Raw genomic sequence first — 25,289 nt, forward strand, 5'->3', positions numbered from 1 at the left:
GCGGTGCTCAGACTGCTTTTAGGTGTCAACGTGCTCGCCCTTCACTTCTCCATTGTGTGCGGGCGCGCTTGTCTTGTGTCTTGCTGCTTCTCCATAGACCAGAGCCTCTTCCCCGGCAGAGGTAAGCGAATGTTGGGTTGTGGGGAACCGACGCCTTGAGCAAGAAAAGGGCAGAAGGCGAAGAGGAGGGGAAACTGAACAAAAGGAGTTTGTGGCTGCTGCAAAGCACAAAGAGAGAGAGGGGGCAGGAGGCATAATTACTCTGGCTTTAAAGGGCATAGAAATAGAAAGACTCTTGTCTTTTCCGACAGGTTTGACTCCTTAGCTAATCAGTCAGCCAGGCTTTGGGCTGAAGGCTTTCGAGCAACAGCAGCGGCGGGAAATCTTCGGAGGCGAAAGCAACTTTGTGTTGGAAGAGGTGTACGTGCGTGACTTTAGCAAGGTGACACGGGACAAGAACATCACGCTGGGTTGGAAGCAGCAATGGGAGTTTTTAAGCGTTCATTTGTGCAGCTGCTTTTTGCAGGAGGGCGGGCCAGTAACTGTCTTTGCGTGGGGATTTAAAGGCCTCGTAATAGGGATTTGGAGGGAAGGGGGAAGCACAATTCGCGGTCCCAAGACTGCTTCCAGCTGCTTGCTAAAATACAACACGAAAAAACGTGTTGGGCACCGGAGTAGCACTGGAGGGAAATCAAAGACGTGCCATCTTTTTCTTATCTCTTTTGGGAGGACACCCTGCACTTAGTGAAACGCTTATAAACGAAGGAGGCGTTTTGATATTTTGTAATATCCCAAAAGCAGGTACGGGTTGCTTGAGGAAGTGACAGCTTTCTGATCTGCAGTGCTACGGATCCGATGGTTGGGAGTATTTAAAATCAATCCGTGTCTCTCAGCGGGGTATGCTGTTTTATTACAGAAGCACCTTTGGCATCCAAGAAACCTCAACCAGACAAGTATAAATTTCATTTGTGTGGCATTTTATGATAACCTCAAATATTAGATTATTTATCTGACAATGCATTCCATTTGGGCTCAATTCTAAGTTGTCATGAGGGTTACATACTCCTTCCAGAAAGAGCTCCTATGAAATTTGGAATGTAATTCATTAATGTACAGGTGTTTTTAACTATACGTCAAAATGATTGATTTGTGGTAAAGGGGTAAGTTGAGGGGGAATAACATGTCTTGAAAATTCCTTGTACCAAATAAACTTTTTATCTCTAACTTTGAATGCTTTTAAAAATAAATAAAGTTGCATCCTCTGTTTAGATTTCTGTAGGTTTGTTTGAGGGCATTCAAGTTTATTATGTGTTCTTATATCTTAACTGAGTAGGAGAACACATATGGCTTAAAAGTAACATTAAAATTATTCACAAGGTTTACTATTCCATTGAATGATACTGTAGCAATCAACCAGTAATGTAAAGTCAGGTATTTCAGATTTGAGGAGATTGAATAGACCCAGGGTGAATCCAGATAAATTAAGATTGATTTATAAAATTTGAGTTTCTTTTATTTTTTCTAAGAGTTAGCAGAAATTCCATTCTCCAGTTATGATTTATTTAGTTGAATACCTTCTGAATATGACTTTGAACTCTTTTTTAAAATTTAAAATGTCACAAATGCAATGTTAAAACTATATAATTTAACATTTGGTTTTATTAATATGGTAAAACATAGCTACTTTTTAATACATTTGTAATTGTAATATTCTTGCTTGGCTTTTAGAGATTTTTCTATACCTTGCAAATCTGAACAGCATTTTATACTATTGATTGTGTTAGGCTAATTACACAAGGTTAATAGTATTTTCAAGTAAATACACTTCTGCATCCAATATCCAGCATCATGTTTCAAGAATTCTCAGGGAGAGTTGCAAAAGTGGGTAGAGATGAGGGAAAGAACCATCACCCTTGCAAATAGATATGATTGGATGTAATTCTCTCCAAGAAAATCTGTGTAAAGCTTTCTGGATCAGGTAACATCCAGTTTGTGTAGTGGTTTAGTCACTAGGCTAGAGACCAGGAAACTTAATTCTGCTTTCAGAAATTAACACTAATTTAAATGGACACACATAGATGCAAGGATCTTCTACTTTGCTCTTTTTTATTCTTTGTTCATACTAGCAACCAGTTTTTAGCAATTATTATCAAAAGTGATTATCAGATCCAAAGGAAAAGAGCTAGAGCATCTTGCTGTTCTCATCTGAAAGTTACCAATCCCCTTTAATAAGGGATTATAGTCTTTTCCACTTTGTGGCTATGTTTATCTGCAAACTATAATTTAAGATCTGTAATCCACTATAACTAAGATTTATATTATTACAGATGAATTTGTCAGGTGATAATTTACTACATTTTGTACAGTATTTGGTACTTTATAATTCTTAGACCATTATTTAATAAAAAAAATACATCATAGTTGCATGAATACGTATAAACTAGGTTGCAGTGAAGTTAATATTATTCATAGGCCGATTGATAAACATGTTTGATTTGGAACAAATGGAAAGTTTAAAGTTGTCAACTATTGTTCCCCCCCCCCCTAATATTATGAAAAGGCAATCCATCATCCTGTCCTTAAATTCTATATTAAACTACACAATATAGTGTCTGCAGATAAATGCAATTTCTGCTATTGTTTTAATCTTTCTCCATTGTGTAACATTTGACAAACATAAGAGTATCTTTTTCAGTACTGCTTCCTTTTCATTGTCGTTCTTTTCAAAAGATACAAAATATTATGCCACTGAAGATTAAGGGATAAAATTGTACAAAGCAGTATAGGTATCTATTTTTGGCAAGCACTATTTAGTAAATACAGTAATTATAGCAAATATTGATTCAGCTATAATGAATTATATGTCTAGATTCAAATTAAATCATATTTGGAATAGGCCTACTGCAATAAATAGGACTTAAGCTACTCAGGACCTATTTAAAGTATATTAAATGTAAGTACAGTTTGCTTCTTAAGTCAAAAGTATAGATTTAATGCCTCTTTTTCCCTTTACAAAGTGTGCATGTTTTACATTAAAAAAGCACAAAATTAGTGGACTTGAAATAGACACATTAAAATAGCTATTCCTGTTCAGAATAAAGCCATAGAGAAATAACTGGTAAATGAAGAAATCTGTCAGTTAATTCCCCTCCTCAAATAATAGTCTTTTACACCAATAAAATATATTTGAAGTTAATGTACCATAAAATGCATTTAATTTATTGATTATCTTTCCTTGTAAAAAGATGTTTCAGTTGAGTGCCCATAGCATAAAAAATAAGTTAAATACTGGATAAAAATGTCAGTCCTGTTGCAAAAAAAAGGAATCAAAAGCTGTATTTTGTACAATAATGACTTTTTACCCTTCTGTATAAGATCTTTGTTTTCAGCTCTAGTTATTATATCATGTATATATTACATATACCCATATATAATAAATATTATATGTATGTTGAAGAAATGAAACAGATGCAGAAAAAAGTTTACAACTATTCTAATAAAATATAGAATTTTGGGTTTTGTTTTGTTTTTGAATTGAAGAAAGGAAATGATAATCTCTTACATCCTGAATAATCAGTGAAACTTAATTATGAGTTCGGCACAGATCAAAATGTTTTGAAATAATTATTCATGCCATGCCTAATGAGGCTGTGGAATATACTTTCACAGACTTTTTTGATAACTTTGAATTGGCATTGTGTAGAGCAGGAAAAGCAAATTCATGTAGAATGAGGTTATTGTTATTTTTAAGAGCAATATCCTGGGTGAAGAAGTAGACAATTTGTTTTACATAGTGATACTTCCTTTCTTTGGAATATACTTCCAAGCAAGGTTTTCAGTTCTGGAATGCTACATAGTAAAATAAAATGTCCCTATAAACTTCTTTCCTTTGCTTAAAATTTAGGCTTAGGCTTATGTTTACAGCTGAATTAGATAGAGCAAAATTAAAATTTGTGTATTGCTTTTAAAAAATAAATTGCAGGGACTGGTCCCCTCTATAATTATCAGGAGCCCTGGATTTTAAATTTATGGTATATTGTTTATATTGGGGAAATTGTTGTAAGAGATACTACTCTAAACATTTCAAAAAGGCAAAAATCAAGATCCAAGAAGACTAAGCAGTTATTTTCATTATGCAATTTTATTAATTTAAGGATTTTAAGCATGTTATTACTATAATTTTTTTCAGAACACAAGAAATCCAGCTTAAAATCTAAAATTTAACTCAGATCTGCCCATGTTGAAATAAATAATGGTTGTATCCTTAAATATATTTAAATAGTAATTCTGTAGCACTTGAGGATTATTAAAATTGTATAATGAAAAATAAAATCCAAACATGCAACTAGTATTAGAATGTAGAAAGTCTATTGTGCCATCAAATGTTATGAATTGAAATAATTCCAATAATTTACATGGATGGAAGGTTTCCAGTCATACTTTGTCTTCTTCAGGACCTCCCAGAATTATTGAAAACTTTATGAGCCATGTGGAAACTGGACAAAGAAGCAGATATAAATTTCATGACTATTGTTATGTTAATTTGTCTTTGAATAGAATCCAGACGATTTTGAATAGCTAAAAATCCATGCCACTTAAGTGCTGTTCCCTAGAAAGTTTCATGGTTCTATATATATAGTCATAGATCTCTTGTAGAACTACATATAGTTCTCTTAATAAAAATTCAATAAAATATATATGCATTGTAATTATTATGGATCCAAAATTGTTATTAAGTAAGAATCCAGTTCAATTCCTTGTTTTGTCAATATCAGTTTAATAAGGAATGTATCCTAGTAGGCTTCTTCAAATTCATCATGAATGTTTGCCTCTAGGTTTTTCATAGACTTTCATCCTTCAGATGTTTGCATTAAGCATGCAAATCCAACAAGGAAGCCAAGTATCTTCTGAGAGATTCCAGTAGTGAAATGGGGTATATCAAGAGAACTTTGATATCAAAAGCATTTTGAGAGAATATTTAGATATTCTCTAACCAGAGCTTATTGTCCCAAAAATAGTACTTAAGGAAAAAGTTTTTTCAGACTGAAGGACAGGGGTGGGTTCCTGCCAGTTCTAACCTCTTCTATAGAAGAGGTTCCACAAATCAACAGTGCCATTTAGAACTGGTTCCAGCTCCATCCCCGCCTGTCTGCACATCATCAAGATGAAGAGTGAGAGGAGGAATTCTGGGAATTGAAGTCCACAAGTCTTAAAGCTGTAAAGTTTGATCACCCCCGGGTTTTTTTTTCTAAAGGGTTAGGGGTGCAAGGGTCTTGTAACTTGACAGCTTTAAGACTTGCACACTTCAGTGCCAGAGTTCCTGAGCCAACATGACTGGAGGAGGAATTCTGGGATTTGAAGTCCACAAGTCTTAAAGCTGTCAAGTTTGAACACCCCTGGGGGTTTTTTCCCCTAAAGTGTTAGGGGTGCAAGGGTCTTGTAACTTCACAGCTTTAAGACTTGTGTGGTTCAAATGCCAGAGTTTCTGAGTTTCTTTAGTTGCTAAGCAAGAGCGTTGTTAAGTGAGTTTCACCACATTTTACAAATTGGCCATGCCCACCCAGTTCCATGGCTGGCAAGCCACTTCCATCCGGTCACATGGCCAGCAAGCCACTCCCACAAAGCAGGCCACACCTACAGAAGAGGTTCTAAACATTTTTGAAACCCACCACTGCTGAAGGAGATCTCTTTTTCCTAATAAAGAAGACATAGAGCATTCAACATCTTCTAACCCAATTTATTACTGTAATTTGGAGAGTGGACTTTGGCTAAAACTGAAAATAGACATGCATATGAAGTTTGCTGAATGCATAGACATCAGGAATCCAGTATATTAGGACATATATCTCAATGTCATAGAATTTCTGAGGTGAAATTTGTGTATTTGAGCCTTGGTGGTTCAGTGGTTAGAGTACTGTACTACAGGCTACTTCTGCTGATTGCCAGCTGCCTGCAATTTGGCAGTTCAAATCCTACCAGGCTCAAGGATGACTCAGCCTTCCATCCTTCCAAGGTGGGTAAAATGAGGACCCAGATTGTTGGGGCCAATATGCTGACTCTGTAAACTGCTTTAAGAAGGCTGGAAAGCACTGGAAAACGGTATATACCAGTGATGGCAACCTTTTTGGCGTGGTGTGTCAAAAATCGGCAAAAAATCGAGCATAACTCGCGTTGTGTGTCACTTCGACACTGGAGTAGACTCTCTGTGCCGGCCTGACTGGAGAGAGGCGCGCACTGTTCTAATCACTGTTCCCGCGCTCCTCTCCTGCGGGTCCTCCCTCGCCGCGCTGATGACGTGTGTGCGCACGGCACGCACGCCTTACCAGCAGCCCCTGCGCTCAGAAAGGGGCGGCGGCGATACAGTAAGTGAGTGTGGGTGGGGGAGATCCATTCCTCCAGCACAGATTCTTTCATCCTCGGCGGCCGTGCAGGAGCCGAGGATGAATCGCATGAAATCCTGTGCGTGTCACCCCAAATGGCTACGCGTGTCAGCACTGACACGCGTGTCATAGGTTCGCCATCACTGGTATATACCATATTTTTCAGAGTATAAGACTTTCCCTCAAAAAGAGGCTGAAAATCTGGGTAAAACTTATACACTGAATACAGCAGTTTTGTCTCATGAAACCCCAACCCCTTCACCAAAATGGTCATGCATAGCCTTTAGGAGGCTTTCAGAGTGCTCCTGGGGGCTGGGGAGGGCAGAAATGAGTGAAAAATGAGCCCTTTTTTTATTCCTTTTTGGCCCCACCCTCCAGAAGCACTCTATTCATGCCCTTTTTTTGGAAAAAACAGGCTGTTTTTAGGAAGTCTGCAGACTGCAAAACTTTTTTTTTTTAATTTGCCTCTTCAAAATCTTGGTGTGTCTTATACTCTGAAAATACAGCAAGTTTTAAATGCTAAATTCTATTGCTATTAAATTGGTGCTCAAACAAACTACTTAGTGTAGGGCATTTTATATATATAACATTTAAAATGTTGAAACAAGATTTACCTTTGGAAATAGTTTTTTAATAGTAAATGGTGCATTTCCTCTACCAAAGTGACCCAACTTTGTCTGTTTAGACAAATGCATTTACTGTTACAATTTGTACAATTATTATGAATTTCAGATTGAAATGTAAAAAGCATTCAACTTCAAAAGACTAAGGAAATGTCAACCTGATTTCATCCTATCAGATTTCAGTACTTTTTCTTAAACCATGTGATGTGCCTCTTAGTTTTTTCACATTCTTTAGTTATTGGAAATTTATTTTTATGTGCAGGCAGACAAAAATCTTTTATATTCCATCCTTTTCCCTCAATACCTTGCAAATAAAGTTCCTGCTTTGGGTTCCTTCCTCCCTTAGGTTGTGCCTTATAAAAGCTAAACTTTTAAGAAAGTAAGTGCTGCATGTCAAAAATAGAGAAGAAACTAAATGAGGCTTTTCCTTTTCTTGTTTCCATCTTTTTTCTCCTTCCTTTTTATGAAAAAAGTACTTTTCCCATCCCTTTTCAATAAAATTAATTCACTGTGGTTAGCAGTGACTGAGTATGCTTATCTTTGCCAAATGTCTGACATACCAAGTCAGCTATAGTTATTGCATTTGATCACTGTTATGTTAATTTGTGATCTAAGCTGGTAAGCATTGTTGCTTTGGGGTCATCTCCTTAGCTTCTTGGGTTGCAAAGCAGAAGTCAGCTTTTCTGTCCTCATGTTGTCCAGGCTTAGTCATCTCTCATTCATATGTAATTTTTGTCATGTTTGTCAACTTTCCAATTTCTTACTGCTTTTTCTACAGTCTGGTGGTTGTCATGGAATAGTATGTGTGAGCTTTGCTACTTTGGCACAATCAAATATCCTGTTCTTTCATGACCTCTATGCAACTCTATTGTGTGATTGTAACTGGTCTTTAGTGCAGTGTATTAACAGCTTCCTTTGTCCTGAGAATTTAAATTGTCCCTTTAAGAATTACACATGCTGCTGATTTTAAAGTTTCTATAAAAAGACCAGATGATTAGCATGTTTGGAAGCAAAGAATAGCAGAACTAGGGACTAGCTAATTTGTCTTTATAAATAGAAAATACTGCAGTTGTGCCCAATATTAGTTGTAAGCTAGGTGCAATATTTTATCTGAATGCATTGACATGGATTTTTTGTTCTGTTCTATTTTTTTACTTTCTATTCAAGTTAGTCTTAACTTCTGACAATTGCCTGACTGAGTCCCTGCAGTTTTCTTGGCAAGAATTTCAGAACTGATTTGCCACTGCCTTTTTCGTAGGACTGACAGAAAGTGATAGTCAAAGTCACCTAGCTGGCTTTCATACCTAGAACAAGACTACAAGTAGGCCTTGACTTAGGACTATAATTGAGCCCAAAATTTCTATTGCTAAGTGAGTTTTTGCCCTATTTTACGAACTTTCTGGCCACAGTTGTTAAGTTAGTAACATTAAATAATGTTAACTGAATCTGTGGCTTGCCCATTGACATTGCTTGTCGAAAGGTTTCAAAATACATTCCCATGACTGGTGAAACTCTAACCATCATAAATTTGAATCTGTGACTACACATTCAGATTTTGATCACATAACAATGGGAATGCTACACTGGTCATAGGTGTGAAAAACATAAGTCACTTTTTTCACTGTTATCCTAACTTCAAAGAGTTGCTAAATGAACTTTGTAAGTCAAGGATTACCTGTACTCAGAAAGCTGGTTTTGTGTAATAGTTCAGCTGCTAGACTACAAACTGGGAGAACATGAGTTCTAATCTTTTCGTAGGCATAAAAGCTAGCTTGGTGATTCTGGGCTAGTCATTTTTTTCTCAGCACAACCCAAAGGGTTATTATGGGGAAACTACAAGACAGGATCATCATGTACAACATTTGGAGTTATATAATAATAGAGCATGGATGATATAAACAGATATACAAGCAAACAAACAAATAAGGGATGTTATATTCTGGATACAATGAACTACAGACCAATGAAGTACTGTGTGCTGTGAAAATAAGTGAAAATATTATTTACAAAACCAGTATTTTTATGAATATACAGAATAGGATAAGTAAAATACCATGTTTGAACCTGCTTAATTTTCTTACCTCTCTTCTCCTTATTTTCTGCTTTCAATTCATCAAATATTCTTTTCCTCCTCATTTTCTAATACAATCTTTAATTCACAATATTCCACTGTTCAGTATCTGAATCTCTATGCCCATACTTTATCTCCTAGTCTTTCTACTCTCAGACACGCCAATCCAGGTTTTTTGTGCCACTACTGGAAACTCTGGGCAAGGCAATCTGGCTCATTTTTCTATTCCATTTTATGTTAACCATGTGATATCCTGTCCACCAGCGTATGCAGTATCTGAAATATATACAACCTCTATATTTCATTTCTCTCTTTATATATCCTACATCCAAAACATGTTTCTTTGTCTTCCCCTAAAATAAATAAATGACCTTGATATGAAACTAATAACTTTCTCTAGCTGGGTACTGTACTTTGTCATGTACAAAATAAAAACAATGTTTTATAAGTTACAAAACAGGTTGGGTGATAATAAATATATAAATGTAATAAATATAAATAGTCTTCAACTTATAATAGTGTCAACATCTAAAGCGTTTCCATGACTACTATCAACTTGAGGGGGGGGGAATGCCATGCATACTTTTGGCCAGAGTAAAAGTCTCATATTTCTGTACTGGGATGTGAATGCGCATGTCCAGAACCCTGCCATAACATCCTGTTGGAGAATGTGATTAATGACCTCAATCAGAGGGGAGGGGTAAAGTTCAGACGCCATTAAGTGGGATTTAGTTTTGGCTCCATAGAAGTCCGTGCCAAGATGTTAGTCCTAATAAATGAATGGTTTTTTTTTAACCTTGTCTCAAGGCTCATAAATTAATTAGGCCAACTCTTGGAAACTTCACAAACAAACAAACTTCCAGTTTGTTTAGTGACTGATGTTACAAAGGCACTGAAAAAAGTGAGTTATGATCATTTTTCACACATGACTATTGCCACATCTCTTTGGTCATGTGATTTACATTTGGATCTTTGACAACTGGTTCATATTTATGATGGTTGCAATGTCCCGTGGTTATGCCGTCCTCTTTTGCAATCTTGTGACAAATAAAGTCAATGGAAAGCCAGGTTTACTTAAACAACTGTGCTATTAACTTAACAGCTGAAGTTATTAACTTAAGAAATGTGACAAGAAAACTTATAAAATGGGCAAAAGTCACAACGAATTTCTCACTTAGCAACATAAATTTTGGGCTCAATTGTCATAAGTTGAGGACTACCTATCAAGATTAAAACTCAGGTTTCCCACTCCTGTACCATCATTATAACTACTTACTAACTGGATCAAATTATTTTGAAAATGAGTATGAAGGAACAAGGGAGCCTTGACTGTAAAATGGGGAAAATAAATTATGCATTGTCATTTTTAAAAATGAAGGTACACTAAATGTAAATACATTTAATCCCTTCACCAGTGATGCTCCCTTTAATTCTTACAAGCTGAGCTATAGTTTGTTTGTTTGGTTTGCTGCCCATCTCACTGATAATAGCAACCCTGGGCAGCATATAATGTAACAAAAAAATAAAAAGGTACTACAAAATGATTTAAATAGGAAACTTAAATAGCTAAAAACCAAGAGGATGGGTGTGGATGTTCTCTACCCCATCTGCCACTCACAATGTATCACAGCTCTATCAGGGACCCAAGCCAACTTGCAGGGCCAAATAGAATGCAAGAAGGCTTTGAAAGTCTGGTTAGACAGAGAATGTTGCCAAAATATGATATTTCATTTATTTATCATAAGAACAAACTTTAAATTACGATATAAGCCAGTGTTTCTTAACCTTGGCGACTTTAAATACTGTGGACTTCAATTCCCAGAATTCCCCAGTCAGCTGGCGGGGGGATTCTGGGAGTTGAAGTCCACAGGACTTAAAGTTGCCAAGGTTGAGAAATACTGATATAAGTGATCATATTGTGTTAAATTTAAATTTACCGACAAAGCAGAAGCAGTATGCTCCATCCTATATTTGGGTAGACCAGGTTGCCCTGATAGACCAGAGTTAAGTGATCAAATAGTATTGAACATGTTTATATTAAAATACTGCTCCCATAATTCTTCATGACATTGTTTACCATTTTGAGACATTTAAAAATGCAATTCAGAATCATTCAGCTTAGTTCTTCCTATTGCCTTTGCTTTAATCACTTCTCATTCAGGTGTCTCTGATTAAATCACATTTCAACATATGAATAGAAACATTTTTCTGTTTCTTTTCTTCCACATGCACTGTTTTTCTGTTCAACTTTGAACATTTATTGCCATTTCTGCAATATATTGGGTGCTTTACTTTGAACTTTTTACATTTTTCATATCAACCGGACTGCTGCTGTTATTTGTTATTTCACATTTTCAGCAGTGTGCTAACAAAGTTTGTATTATGCATTGTAATAAAAATTAAATTATTAAATGCCAGCGTCTGTTCATTCTGAATTCACAGGGTAATCCTAAACGTGTTTTCTAAAAACTCTCAGCCCTAATGTGCTTTTGTTTGATTTGGTTTGGCTTAGCATATTATATGAAGCCAGACATATAACGTGTTTTATTCAATAAACTACTGTATGGTTAAATCATATCTTAGGCAAAGTACAAATCCAATCTATGAGACTATGTATTTAAGGTAACAATCAAAGTGTATAATTCCATACTTCATTCTTTCCAAGTTTTATATCAGTGGCTTTTAAATGTGAGTTCCAGAAGATTTTGTATATTTCACCAATTAAAAGATTTACAAATGAAGATAACCTTTTTGAAAAATTTACCTCTTCTGTGTAAATTAAAGACACCATCCATTCACCTGAAGTAAGAACCAGGTACTCAGTTCCTCATCTGAAGTACTGTTGTACCTTCAAATGATGAGTGTGATGATATGCAATGTGTTGACAACTCTCAGCAGATATTTAAAATGTTATGACTAATCAATTGTAGAGAGTAATCCCAGAAAAAAGAAAATCAAGCTAAATTTTCTAAAGTCTAAAGGCAATTCTGCCTTCTACAGGAGACCTGAACATTGCATGTGACAGAAGGCGGGGGGGCTTGAGAAGATATCTGCAGACCACACACATCCTGGACATAAACTGCTTCAATTGCTTGCCTAGGGATGGTACTATATGCCATGCAGGTCAAAACAACTAGATACAGGGACAGGTTTTTTTCCCTGGACCACCACTCCACTGAAGACCTAATTCTCATGTGTTGTCTAATGTATATTTGTGTGTATATGTAAATGTGTATTTACACATGTAGTATGGCTATAGTATTATGTATTTATTATATTTCTTATTCCGCCCTCTTATTGGTCTCATGATTATGATTATCATCATTCTGTTGCTTTGCATGTACACGAAGAGCCTCCTACTGAGGCTCGACTTTCGGAGACCAATTCCCCGCTGTAGGGAGGAGGAACCGATTAGGTGGTTCCACCCCAGGCGTCTTATGGATCCCCAGGGTTTCCAGACGGCGCTTGGAGTTATGCCTGATACTCTCGCCCGCAGCTCGGTGGAGACCTTAGTTGCTACTTGGAATTCGGTGGTGGCTGAGGCTCTCCACCGGATTGCGCCTTTACAGCCGATCTGCGGCAGTGGATCCAGGAGGGCCCCTTGGTTTACTGAGGGACCTCCGGGAAATGAAGCGCCAAAAGAGACGCCTAGAGCGCTGCTGGAGGTCCAGTAAATCCGAGTCAGACTGAGCACTATTAAAAGCTTGCATCGGAGCATACCTCTCGGCAATATGGACAACCAAGAACAACTGTATTGCCGCTCTGATAGCGTCCGCCGAGTCCCGCCCTGCCCCCTTGTTTAGGGTGACCTGCTCCTAAACACGAGGGTTGCGGATAACCCCTTACAGGGTAGAGCAGAGGAATATGTCCAGTTCCTCGCGGACAAAGTTGCTTGGCTTCAGATGGACCGGGACTCCAATTGCGCAGAGCCAGCCGGGGTACCGGGGGAAGGCCTTGAACGACATCTCTGGACTGACTTTCAACCTGTTGCCCCTGATGAAGTGGACAAGGTCATGGGAGTGGTGAGTGCTGCCACATGTATACTGGACCCGTGCCCCTCCTGGCTGGTCGCGAACAGCAAAGAGGTGACACAGAGCTGGATCCAGGCGATGGTGAATGCCTCTCTTCGGGAGGGCTTCTTCCCACCGGCATTGAAGATAGCAGTGGTGAGACCCCTCCTGAAAAAGCCATCGCTGGATCCAGCCATTTTGAACAACTACCGTCCAGTCTCCAACCTCCCCTTTATTGGGAAGGTTGTTGAGAAAGTGGTGGCCTCTCAACTCCAATGGTCCTTGGATGAAGCCGATTATCTGGACTCCTTTCAGTCCGGATTCAGGCCTGGCTGCAGCACGGAAACCGCTTTGGTCGCCCTGACCGATGATCTCTGGAGAGCCAGGGATGGAGGTCATCCCTCCATCCTAGTGCTTCTTGACCTCTCAGCGGCCTTCGATACCATCGACCATGGTATCCTTCTGCGACGGTTGCGAGAGGTGGGGGTGGGAGGCACTGTTTTTCGGTGGTTCTCCTCCTACCTCTCGGACAGGTCGCAGTCGGTGTTGGTCGGGGGGCAGAGGTTGACCCCTAGGCCCCTGAAATATGGGGTTCCTCAGGGTTCGGTCCTGTCCCCCCTCCTGTTTAACATCTACATGAAGCCACTGGGTGAGATCATTCAACGGCACAGGATAAAATACCATCAATACGCGGACGATACTCAGTTGTATCTGTCCGCCCCGTGCCAACTCAGTGAAGCGGTCGACGTGATGTGCCAGTGCCTGGAGGCTGTCAGGGTCTGGATGGGGGTTAACAAGCTTGTACTCAACCCGGACAAGACCGAGTGGCTGTTGTGTTTCCCTCCCAAAAATTTGGTTAGTATTCCATCGCTCAGGCTGGGGGGTGAAATTCTACGCCCCTCAGACAGGGCTCGCAACTTGGGAGCAACTTGGACCCACAGCTGACTTTAGAACATCATTTGTCGGCTGTGACCAGGGGGGCATTTGCCCAGGTTCGCCTGGTGCACCAGTTGCGTCCCTACCTGGACCGGGAGGCACAATCACTCACACCCTCGTGACCTTAAGACTGGACTACTGCAATGCGCTCTACATGGGGCAGCCTTTGTAGAACATTCGGAGACTTCAACTTGTCCAGAATGCAGCCGCACGAGCGATTGTGGGTGTACCTCGATACACCCACGTTACACCTATCCTCCGCGAGCTGCACTGGCTTCCAGTCGGTCTCCGGATACGCTTCAAGGTGCTAGTTATCACTTATAAAGCCCTTCATGGTATTGGACCTGGGTACTTGAGAGACCGCCTACTGCCAATTACCTCCCAAAGACCCATTAGATCGCACAGGGTCGGCCTCCTCCGGGTTCCGTCTACTAGCCAATGCCATCTGGCTACGACCCGCGGGAGGGCCTTCTCTGTTGCAGCTCCGGCCCTTTGGAACGAACTCCCCGCAGAGATTCTCTCCAGGCTTTCCGAAAAGCCATTAAAACCTGGCTGTGTCGGCAGGCCTGGGGTTGATGAGCTCCCTTCCCCTCTCGACAGGGGTGGTTGTTGGCTATCTTAACTGCTTGTCTTGTATTTATGTGTTCCCTTTCCCGTTTGAGTTGTTCGCCGTCCTGAGTCCCTGTAAGGAATAGGGCGGCATATAAATAAAACAAATCTCAAGCTCAATCTCGCTTGTGCACCAGAGTCAAAATTCCATTTGTGTCTAATCACACTTGGACAAATAAAGTATTCAATTCAGTTCAGTTTTGAGTCCCTTTTCTTTTTCCTATTTGTCTGGGAACTGCTTTAGTACACCAATAATGGTTACAAAATGCACATACCTTCATCCTGTTTTGACTTTCCAAACCCTTCAGATTGACAAATGTGACTTATTAATACTCTTCATTTTATCCCTGCAATGAAGTGAATGTGTCTTTTTTATAATGTGATCTTCACAGCTAAGTGAGACTCTGTCAGTTCAGCAATGCCTTCCCCACTAGTGTTGTACAATTCCTTTGATCTCTAGCTATAATCAAATGCATTTGGCTGTTCTGGCTGCTCTCTCAGCGGGATTGGTGACTAGCGTTTAGTGACTACCTTATAAAGCCTGGTTTAAAGCAGATTATAGTGTGATGCATTTTACAGCTAAATATAGATGTTAAATAAAAATAATCTCTGGAATTACACTTCTGCTATGTAATGAAACAGTTTGTTAAGTCCATTACAGGTGATAAATTTGGGTTCCTCTCTCTGTTATTTTCAAGGTTTTCGTTTCCATTTCACTTTTAAACTGTATTTCTATGGATTATTTTTAGTGCTTCCTTTTACCCTGACTAGTTACTTGGGAAGTGTGACATGTATTAAGACATGAGAATGATGTCTTAATGAAAAAGACAGCATATGTTTATGAAATGCAAAAACCTAAGCTGGATTTAGGATGATCCCCATTGAACTGCATGTAGAATCAATGTGGCTATCTACAAACAATGTGAAAGCATTACATGGAAGTAATTTAACCTCTCTACTGCAACAAATAAAGATCCTTTGTTTGTCTTTTTTTCTAAATCAAGGTTCATTTATTTTAGTTGTTTGTTTGTATCCCACTTTTATTATTTTTACAAACAACCCCAAAGGGGAACACGTTCAATACATCATCTTCCTATTTACAACCCTGTGAGGTGGATTGAACTGAGAGATGTAGTGATGTAATCTTTTGTTCTTGCAGTTTAGCATTATTTAATAGTCTTTTGATTTAAAATATTTCTTTTAAAATAATATTTAAAATTTGTATTCCAGAAATTTTATGAATAAGCACCAGAAGCCGATTCTAACAGGCCAGCGGTTCAAAACAAGGAAGAGGGGTAGGCATAACAATTTGTTGTAGTACTTTAGTACTTTATATAGTATTGTATGCTTTATTTCTTCTCTCAAACAAAACACAAAATAATGAAGTAATAATTTGCTTTAATGGTATATATTGGAAACTACTGCTGTGATCACACAGCACTGACTGAGTTGTAAACCATATAAGTTTGCTTATTTGGTTAAAGCAAAGTGCATTATGATTTACTGTAGCACATTTATTGATTTATTTAAAACATGTAACTGCCCATCATATGCCAGGCTATATCAATTATCACACATTAAAATAAGCTAATTTCAAATTTTAGTAATATTGTCCTGTTTCAATAAACTGTTAATGTTAAATAATAATTCCTTTTAAACAGAAGAGACTATATGTCTCTTACATAGAAACAGAAGGGTATGTTCCTAATGTCTTATGTGCTTGATATGAAGAAAGAAAAGTGCAGATATAAAATTGGCATGACTTGACCATCTGAGAGGTTTTATGATAATTGCTGAATTTATTTATTGCTGCTATTAGCATATAAAGTACACTTGCACAGAAAGAAGAATGCTGTCATCTGAAATGTCAATTGCCCTTCCAGTCAATCTTAAGAAATTGATTCATTTTTTTTTAAATCACACAGTTTCTGTTTGTTATTATTTTGAAAGTATGGGAAATCAATATTAAAAATATTGCTTTGGAATTCTATAACGATAAATTTAAAAACATATCAGTTAAAACTGATTATAACAGAGACAAATAGCAGAAAAATGGAACACAATGCGTGCAGCATTTTCAGTAGTATAGGGCATTAATAAGCATATGTTTAGAATGGTAAATAGCTGAAAAATATAGGTAAGTAATAAATTAGGTAAACTTATTAGTACTATTTTTCTATTACAGATGAAAAGGAGAAATTTGAACCCACTATCTTCCGGGATGCAATTGTCCAAGGACTTAATGAAGCTGGTGATGACTTGGAAGCGGTAGCCAAATTTCTGGATACTACAGGGTCAAGGCTAGATTACCGGCGCTATGCTGACACTCTATTTGACATTTTGATAGCTGGCAGCATGCTAGGTATGTATGTCACATAGAAAACTTCAACACTTCCATCAAATCTAGCTCTAGCAACATGTCTCCTTGATTCTGTTAGCCATACTGTTAAAGAACTGTTCCTATCTTGATTCTCCTTTTTGTATGTGGTGTTTATCTTACATTTGTTTCAGAAGCTTGGGATATCTGTGATTACTGTAAATATATGTAGTAGTATGGAGTATAGAAGCTAAACTAGAGTCTGCAATACAGGCAGTGTCATTATAAGCTTTGATACTCATATCACATTTTATTTCCATGATTGAAAATGTTTTGTAATAAACCTTACTTCATTTGGCAGATGAATATATATATATATATATATATATATATATATATATATATATATATATATATATATATATATATATATATATATATATATATATATATATATATATATATATATACACACACACACATATATATATACTTAGTCATATATATATATATATATATATATATATATATATATATATATATATATATATATATATATATTGAACACTATCTCTTTTTCCCATGTGGATAATATAAGATTTAGTTATGTAATTATTTTGAATGTGCCTTCTCAGCTCCAGGTGGGACGAGAATAGATGATAATGATAAGACCAAGACAACAAACCAGTGTGTATTTTGTGCAGTTGAAGATCATGATACTCTCCGACACCATGCTCAGGTTCAGTCAAACATTGAGACAGATGACAAATAGATCATAGTTGTTTTTATTTTTAAATTATTCTGAAGCTTTATGTTTTAATAAATGTATGCATGCATACTCAGCAAAAATACTATTGATGCAATCAAACTATTTATTTAATTATTTATTTATTAGGATTTATGTCATTTCAGTCCATATGTCATCACTATCACCACAGCTAAAAGTCTATTAGTATTACAACTGAAATTAAATATGATTTCAGCATCTGTGAAGCACTCAGATATCAAAGCACAATCCATAAAGGGAGTTTTAGCTTTCATGAATATGAGCAAGCTAGAAGCTAGTCTGATTATGCAGCTTTCAAGAAGCCTGGATTCTGTGATCCCTATAAATGAAAATTCCTAAGAGAAGAGACCAAAGTCAAGCTTGAGTTGAATCTATCCTTTCCAATCTTGTTTGTTGAATAGAAGCCATTGGGAATAGAGGGTTCCATAGATAACAATATCCTAAATTACCAAAGGCTATAACGATAGCAAAGTACCTTGAATTAAATCCAAAAGCAAGCTGGCAATGTAATTGATGCTTCTGGATGGTATTCAGAGAAAGATACAAATACAAAGGGTTGCAGTAATCAAGCAAGAGGTGACTAAGATGTCATTAATTAAAAGAGGCTTACTATCTTAAGCAACTCTAGCTATCCTACAACAAGCAGGTTCTCCTAGTCCAGAAAAAGTCGTAACTGGTAAATCAGATATAATTCTCCAAAAGCCTCCTGGCCATAAGTTTCAAACTGAAACCAAGTGAATTTGCTAGATTAAATTAGATTAGATTAGGATTAAATTAGATTAGATTGACAGAACAGACAGATATAGCAAGGGCAATGAACAGCTATATAAATTTCATAGCCAGAGTCCAACTTGGGAATATGCCAATGTCTGGAGGAACTCTGTGGAATGGATGGAAGAGGTGGAGGGTGTGGCAATTTCCATGAGATCTGTCTTAGGATAAACTATCGCAAGGTCACTGCAGTGACCTTAACTTTTGTAATAAGAACTTTGGGGGGGCCGGGGGGTTCATAACTTTGAATAGTGTCTAAGTGAATGATTAGGATACCCTGTAATACCATTAAGATAGGTCTCAACATATTATATTTTTATTAATAAAAGAAGTTGGATCATTTTCAAAAGTAGTCCTACATTCAGTGTGAAATTATTTAATTCAAGATGCTAAGACCAAATGGTTTAGTCTATATGGCTAGATTACCTTACATGATAAGGCAGCTAATGCTGGTAATCTGAGTTAGCCCTTCCTTTGAAACTCTAACCTTGTTTTAACAGTAAATTGACTAACAGGATTCTATTTGAATCCTTGCTCAAGATTCAGTTTGAATTAATAAATGACTTCAACTACTGTAATGGTTTATTTTTGATAATATCTGATAGAGTATATTTTTTTAGGATAAATCTTAATCAGTAGAGAAATAAATTGCTTAATATTTAACAATGGAAAATATTGATTTATGTTCCTGCTTACTACTTTAACCACTGCATTAAATATACCCACAATTATGTTAGTGATGAATTGGAGAACAGTAAGGATAGCATTATACATCTGCCTAGGTGTTTAGATGATTTATTAAATAAGTAAATTAATGAATTATATTTAATCTACACTTTAGTTTTATCATTTATTATTTGTAAGGATTTTTACAAATGACATTTGTATAATTGGTTTGTACTTGTTAACTGTTTATTTTTTTATGTTTAGGTCTTCAATAAGCTGATCAGAAGATATAAATATTTGGAAAAAGCATTTGAAGATGAAATAAAAAAGGTAGTTTTATTCTAACATGTAGGAACTTTTAATGTGCTTCAAATAGAATAAGAAACTATTTTGGCTGCTGAAATATCAGTTATTACAATAGCTTCTTATTTGCATAGATTTTTCAGGGTTTTGTAGTAAAGATAACTAAAAGATCTTTTGCTTACATCTTGAGCTTGTCTGGAGGTTCTAGCAGGGGAGCGCAGCTATCGTATACCCTTGGCCGAAGATCGGTACACTCCTATCTGGGATGGTCGTCCTCTTCCACCAAGCGTGCAGCTTCGGAAGGGTCGCACATGGAGCGGTGAGGGAGGAAGGGGACACCCGCCTAGCCAGCCAGATCAGCCGAATCAACCCTGGCGATCAATGGGGTGACAGATGTCGCAGCCAGATCGCCCTCACTTACATCTATAAACTGAACTTCCCTAAATTTATTCCCTCAGTGAGTTGGGCATCAAGTCCAATAATTTCTATTCAGAGGTTACGCTAAAAAACATAGCTGGCAAGCACTAGGATTTGAGGGTGCATTTAAGCTTATATTAGGCAATAATACAGATACAAGAATACACATTCTTGATGAATGTGGTTAATAAATCCCACAAAATAGTCTCATTTTTCAAATTTCTTTATAACCATGTTTATTATTTTTATAAATAATTCAAGATGCAAACATACTTAATACTTTTTTCCTCTTCCTATTTTCCCCAAAACAGTAACCCTGGGCTGAGAGAGAGTGACTATCCCAAAGTCACCCAGACATCTTTCATGCCTAAGGCAGGACTAGAACTCTCAGTCTCCTAGATTCTACCTTGGTGTCTTAACCATTAGAACAAATTAGCTCTTATTTGCACCATTTGAAGTGATGCTGTTATGGAAAATAGTTTAATTGGTTTCAGCTCATATGAAAATAGGTAACCAATAGGTAATAAATACAATAAATATGGCTAATAAAACATAATCTTTATATGTATATTTATAAAATATTACAGTAAAGGATAAAAAAGAATATAGATAAATTTTAAATTCTGAAATAAGCTTTATATTTAAAGGAAAACATAAAGATCTTTTCAGATATGTGCAAAAAGCTTACACAACTTTACCTTTAATGTTTTACAAGCACAGCCAATGATTATTAAAAGGTATATGTGTGCCATAGCTCTTTGATAAAAAGCAAATATTTTGAATCATAGAATCTACATATTGATTTGTCAAAAGATCAGTATTGCATTAGAGAGCTGTTAAATAAGTTTTCCAGGAATTAAGACAAATTATCATTCATCTTCTCTATTCCCCATTATGTCCATGTGTTGCATTTTGTTGTCAGCAATGTATGATTATGCAATTTTGAACTTTGATTCAAAGCTGTGGATCAAAGTGTAACTAATACTCTACTTTGTACCCTGTGTTCTCCCTGTTCTGAAACAAAACAAATATATCTACCCTGCTTATTCATTACAGTATACTGACTTACTTTTACAACAGAGATTAATTGGATTGACTTTAAATTACATTGTTAATTTAATGTAAATGCAGTTCTTTCTCATAAACTGATAAACACTTTAACTTTTAAGGTAGTTTTTGGTAATTCCAAATTTGGATTTATTGCATTGCTATTACTATTTTGGGCAGCCCTGAGCACTTCAGGTTGTTTTCTGTGTTTATATGCTTCCAAAAACATGTGCCTCTTTTTTTTTTTTTGACTTACAGCTCCTATTATTTCTTAAAGCATTTTCTGAAACTGAACAAGCAAAATTGGCAATCCTCACTGGAATCTTACTAGCTAATGGAACACTACCCGCTACCATTTTAACAAGCCTTTTCACTGACAGCATTGTCAAAGAAGGTAATTAGAGATTCTCTCTTCCCCAAAGAATGTACATTATCTTCTCCCACAGGATAACTTTGTTATCTTTATTTTGAAAAGGCAGGATCTTTGATGTTGTGGCTTTAGAATTAGGGATCACTCTCTTGAGATCTTATGTATTTTCCATTCCCTCCTCTTAGACATTAATAAATTGTAAAGCTTATGTGCTGTGCATGTATAAATTGTTTATTGACAATTTTGTTATTTTAACATATTAATATGACTAAGATTTGATTTGAGAATCCTGAATGTCATCTTGTGAATGTAATGGGTTTTGTTTTGTTTAATGGGCAATATCTTTGCAGGGCTTAGTACATTAAAAGGAAATAATTGCCTTCCCAGAAAAAGGCTGAAGAAGTTAGAGGAAATCAGGATTTCCAAGAAGTGACCTTGAAGCTAATGGCGAAGTAACATGTTAGGGCAATTGTATTTGTAAAACTGAGTGTGCTTAAGAGCCACTGGTACTTCTCTCTTATCAAAAACAAATAAACCCAGCAGCTGGAACTTATTAGAAGAAAAGAGATAATCATGTTCTCTCCTGCTGTTTTCCTTTAAGGATTGCTCTTTTTCGAAATATATTTAGGGTAGGGATAATATTTTAAACAAGGAAATTGTGATATTAAAATCCACTATCTTATGCATTGATTAAAGATTTTGAGGCTTCTTTTTATTAACAGGATATTATTTATATGTACTCCAACTTTCAAGTTACTTATATGTACTCTAGCTTTCAAGTATAATTAATCTTCGAGAGAAGGCTAAGTACAGGTTTTAACAGTACATGATGCAATGCCAGAGGTTTGCTCCCTCAAGAGTGGATTCTCTTCATTGTGGGATTCAGAAAACCTAAATGATTCCTCAATAAATTTCTGAAAATTTATTTATTTTTATAACACAAGTGAAAGCCTGGATTGAGGGAGAGATAGCAAGGGAGAGATTACTGTTCTCTTCCACCTGGTTACATTTTTGGGATGCCTGCAATAATTTCATCTTAAGTGTTTCAAGATACCACAACTTGTATCAGGGACAAAGGGGAGGATTTTACTATGCATGTTGATTGATGAAATTCCCCTATGGCAGTGTTTCACAATGTAAGCAAATTCAGGATGTATGGAATTCAACTCCCAGAATTCTCTCAGCTCTCATGCTGGCTGGGGAAATACTGGAAGTTGAAGTCCATATATCGTAAAGCTGCTAAATGTCAGAAACACTGCTCCATGAACAGGCACAGTTGAATGACCTACTTTGAATTCAGATGAGTTTTTCTTCTGTTCAAAAATATTAGAAACATAGTATGGCTAGGTACATTTCTAGTAGTTTTCAACAGATGATAACTATAATAACTCAACTTCTTAGATTCTGGGTTTGCCCAGATAACACATGCTATTCATTTTTGTTTCCTGCCAGCCATACACTCTTTTCTGACTGACCAATGTTGAATCCTAGAGATCAAATCAGACCTCACCAATTTGTTATCCTACAGAGATTTTGGATTACAGTTCCTCTCAGAGCCAGAGATAGTTGTGCCAGCAAAATCTGAGAACAGTAGTTTAATACAGAGGTTTTTAACCTCTGCAACTTTAAAATGTATGGACTTCAATTCCTAAAGTTCCCCAGCCAGTCTATATATCTTAACATTGATGAGGTTAAGAAACATTGATCTAAACAAGTCTAGGTATTGGATTAGATAAAAAACTGAATTAATTAAATAAACACCACAGCTTCTTTGCTCATGATGTTTTTATTTGCTGTAGGTATAGCAGCCTCTTTTGCTGTCAAGCTTTTTAAAGCATGGATGCTTGAGAAAGATGCCAACTCTGTTACTTCTTCTTTAAGAAAGGCTAACTTAGACAAGAGACTGCTTGTAAGTATTCCTATTCTTATAATCTATGTGACCAATAAGCAAGTTTCTCCAGGAATCCTGAAGTAAAAATTTAAAACTGTAGATAAATAAAATATAAATATGAATTTTAAAATTCCAAAAGCATAACATCTGAAGAAAAGTATCAATGAGGAGCTAACATCAATACTGTTAAAAAAAATTAAAAAGTCCCAGAAAGGAATAATAGAAAGTAGGGCATTTAAATCCTGAAGAAAATAACACAGCATTTTGTTTTTCATCCCTAAATGTAGACCCTTACTTTTTTCACCATTGAATTTCATTTTGTTAGATAGCACCCAATGTTCAAGTCTGTCAAGTTCCTTGTGTATCTTAAGTCTGTCGTCCGGAGTGTTGGCTATTCCTGCTAGCTTGGTATTGTCTGCAAATTTGATGAGTTCCCCATCTATCCTCTCATCCATGTTGAAGAGTACTGGGCCTAAAACAGAACTCTGGCGTAATGCACTGCTTATCTTCCTCCATGTAGATGCAGTTCCATTGAGGATTACACATTGAGTGTGGTTGGTCAGCCAGCCACAATCCATCTGGTGGAATCCATCTCGTGGTGATGCTGCCTAACCCACATTTTTCTATTTTATCAAGTAGTAGGTTATGGTCTACTTTGTCAAATGCCTTAATGAAATCCAAGTAAATTATATCAGTAACATTCTTCTGGTCCAGGGATGGGTTGCTGTGGCATTACTGCTGCTTCAATGTGTATGTGATTTGGGCGTGAGCGCCCGTGCACGTGCATGAGCAGTTGCCTATAAATAGATCTGCGCATACACAGAATATTAAAAAAAAACCAAAAAACCATGCAGCAACTGGGGAACCGGTTCGAGCCTGCCATCCCTACCAGTTTGGTAATTCAGTCGCAATTTCCACTACCGGTTCAGCCAAACAGTGCAAATCGGTAGTAACCCACCTCTGCTCTGGTCCACTAGTTTTGTCACTTTGTCAAAGAATGCAATAAGATTAGTCTGATAAGATCTGTTTTTGACAAACCCATATTGGCTTTTGGTTATTACTTTATTTGCTTCTAGGTGTTTCCAGAATCTTCCCTGATATTGATATCAGGCTAATGGGTCTGTAGTTTCCTGTCCTCTGGCAGTTCCCCAGTGCTCCAGGATCTTTGAAAGATATAGTTCAGTGGTTCTGAGATCACATCTGTCAGTTCCTTCAGAACGTTGGAGTGTAATCCATCTGATTCTGGTGATTTGAACTCATCTAGAGTAGACAGGTGCTCATGTACCATTTTCTTCCCTATTTTAACTTGTGTTCCTAATCTGTTTTTGTGATGCTGTTTTTGATAGGTTGGATTGCTTTTTACTTTTGTGTAAAGACAGATACAAAAAAATGAGTTAAGTAGTTCTGCTTTCTCCCTGTTGCTTGTCACCTTCTTGCCACTTTCTCCCTGCAATTGACCAATTGTTTCCTTGACTTTTTTCTTGTTTTTAACATATTGGAAGAACCTTTCTTTGTTATTTTTTACTTTCGTTACAAGCCTTTTGTTTTTTTTTACTTTTGTCACAACTAGTCTCAACCATTAACTATTAGCCAACTTAATACATTGTCTATCCTTCTGTCCAATCACAATATATACAGTTTGTTCCAGTCTTGTTACCTTGTCCTATACCAATCATAAAATCTGTTCCAGACTTCAAAATATTCTGATTCCCCTTTATTTTTAAGTTCAAGAGTGAGCCTATCTGCTTCTGCACAGGCCAACACTTTTCTAATTATATCTAGCTCTGATGGCGTATTTTCTTTTTTCCAATATTGTGCATAAGTTATGCACACTGCAGTTAATTAGTACATATATAATTAGATAGAGTGTATCTTTCTTAAATCCTTCCGGTATTATACCTAGGAGAAAAATTTCTGGTTTAAACAGAATTTGGTCTTCCACCATTTGTTCTAACCATGATTGAATCATCTTCCAATATTTTTTTGCCTCATTGCATGTCTACCACATAGGATAAAAAGTGCCTGGTGTTTTTTTACACTTCCAACAATTTGGGGCCAGATTTTTAAACATTTTGGAGAGCCGTGCTGGGG

At 36.8% G+C, this 25,289-nt stretch overlaps 1 protein-coding gene across 4 annotated transcripts in view; it reads left to right on the forward strand.

Annotated features, from left to right (window-relative positions):
- The first annotated feature begins 7 nt into the window (after positions 1-7).
- BZW2 (basic leucine zipper and W2 domains 2) overlaps positions 8-25,289 on the forward strand; it is a 46,325-nt gene continuing 21,043 nt past the window's right edge. For 2 of the 4 annotated variants that reach the window (XR_001314090.2, XM_087712757.1), the window contains exons 1-7: positions 8-121; positions 15,860-15,924; positions 16,815-16,991; positions 17,582-17,685; positions 19,435-19,500; positions 21,196-21,331; positions 23,107-23,216. Coding sequence is in view for 3 of the 4 variants with exons in the window: in XM_087712757.1 (XP_087568883.1) it covers positions 15,867-15,924; positions 16,815-16,991; positions 17,582-17,685; positions 19,435-19,500; positions 21,196-21,331; positions 23,107-23,216 (651 nt within the window). In the remaining variant the exon portion in view is untranslated. Of the gene's footprint in view, positions 122-311; positions 443-798; positions 954-15,859; positions 15,925-16,814; positions 16,992-17,581; positions 17,686-19,434; positions 19,501-21,195; positions 21,332-23,106; positions 23,217-25,289 lie in introns of those variants that run through there. The other 2 variants (XM_014076278.2, XM_087712758.1) reach the window with 2 other exon arrangements.

The sequence above is a fragment of the Thamnophis sirtalis genome, unplaced genomic scaffold, assembly GCF_051295495.1.
Source record: "Thamnophis sirtalis isolate CommonGarterSnake01/CBP01778 unplaced genomic scaffold, rThaSir2_p1.2 scaffold_4, whole genome shotgun sequence".
In the NCBI taxonomy this organism is placed as follows: Eukaryota; Metazoa; Chordata; class Lepidosauria; order Squamata; family Natricidae; genus Thamnophis; species Thamnophis sirtalis.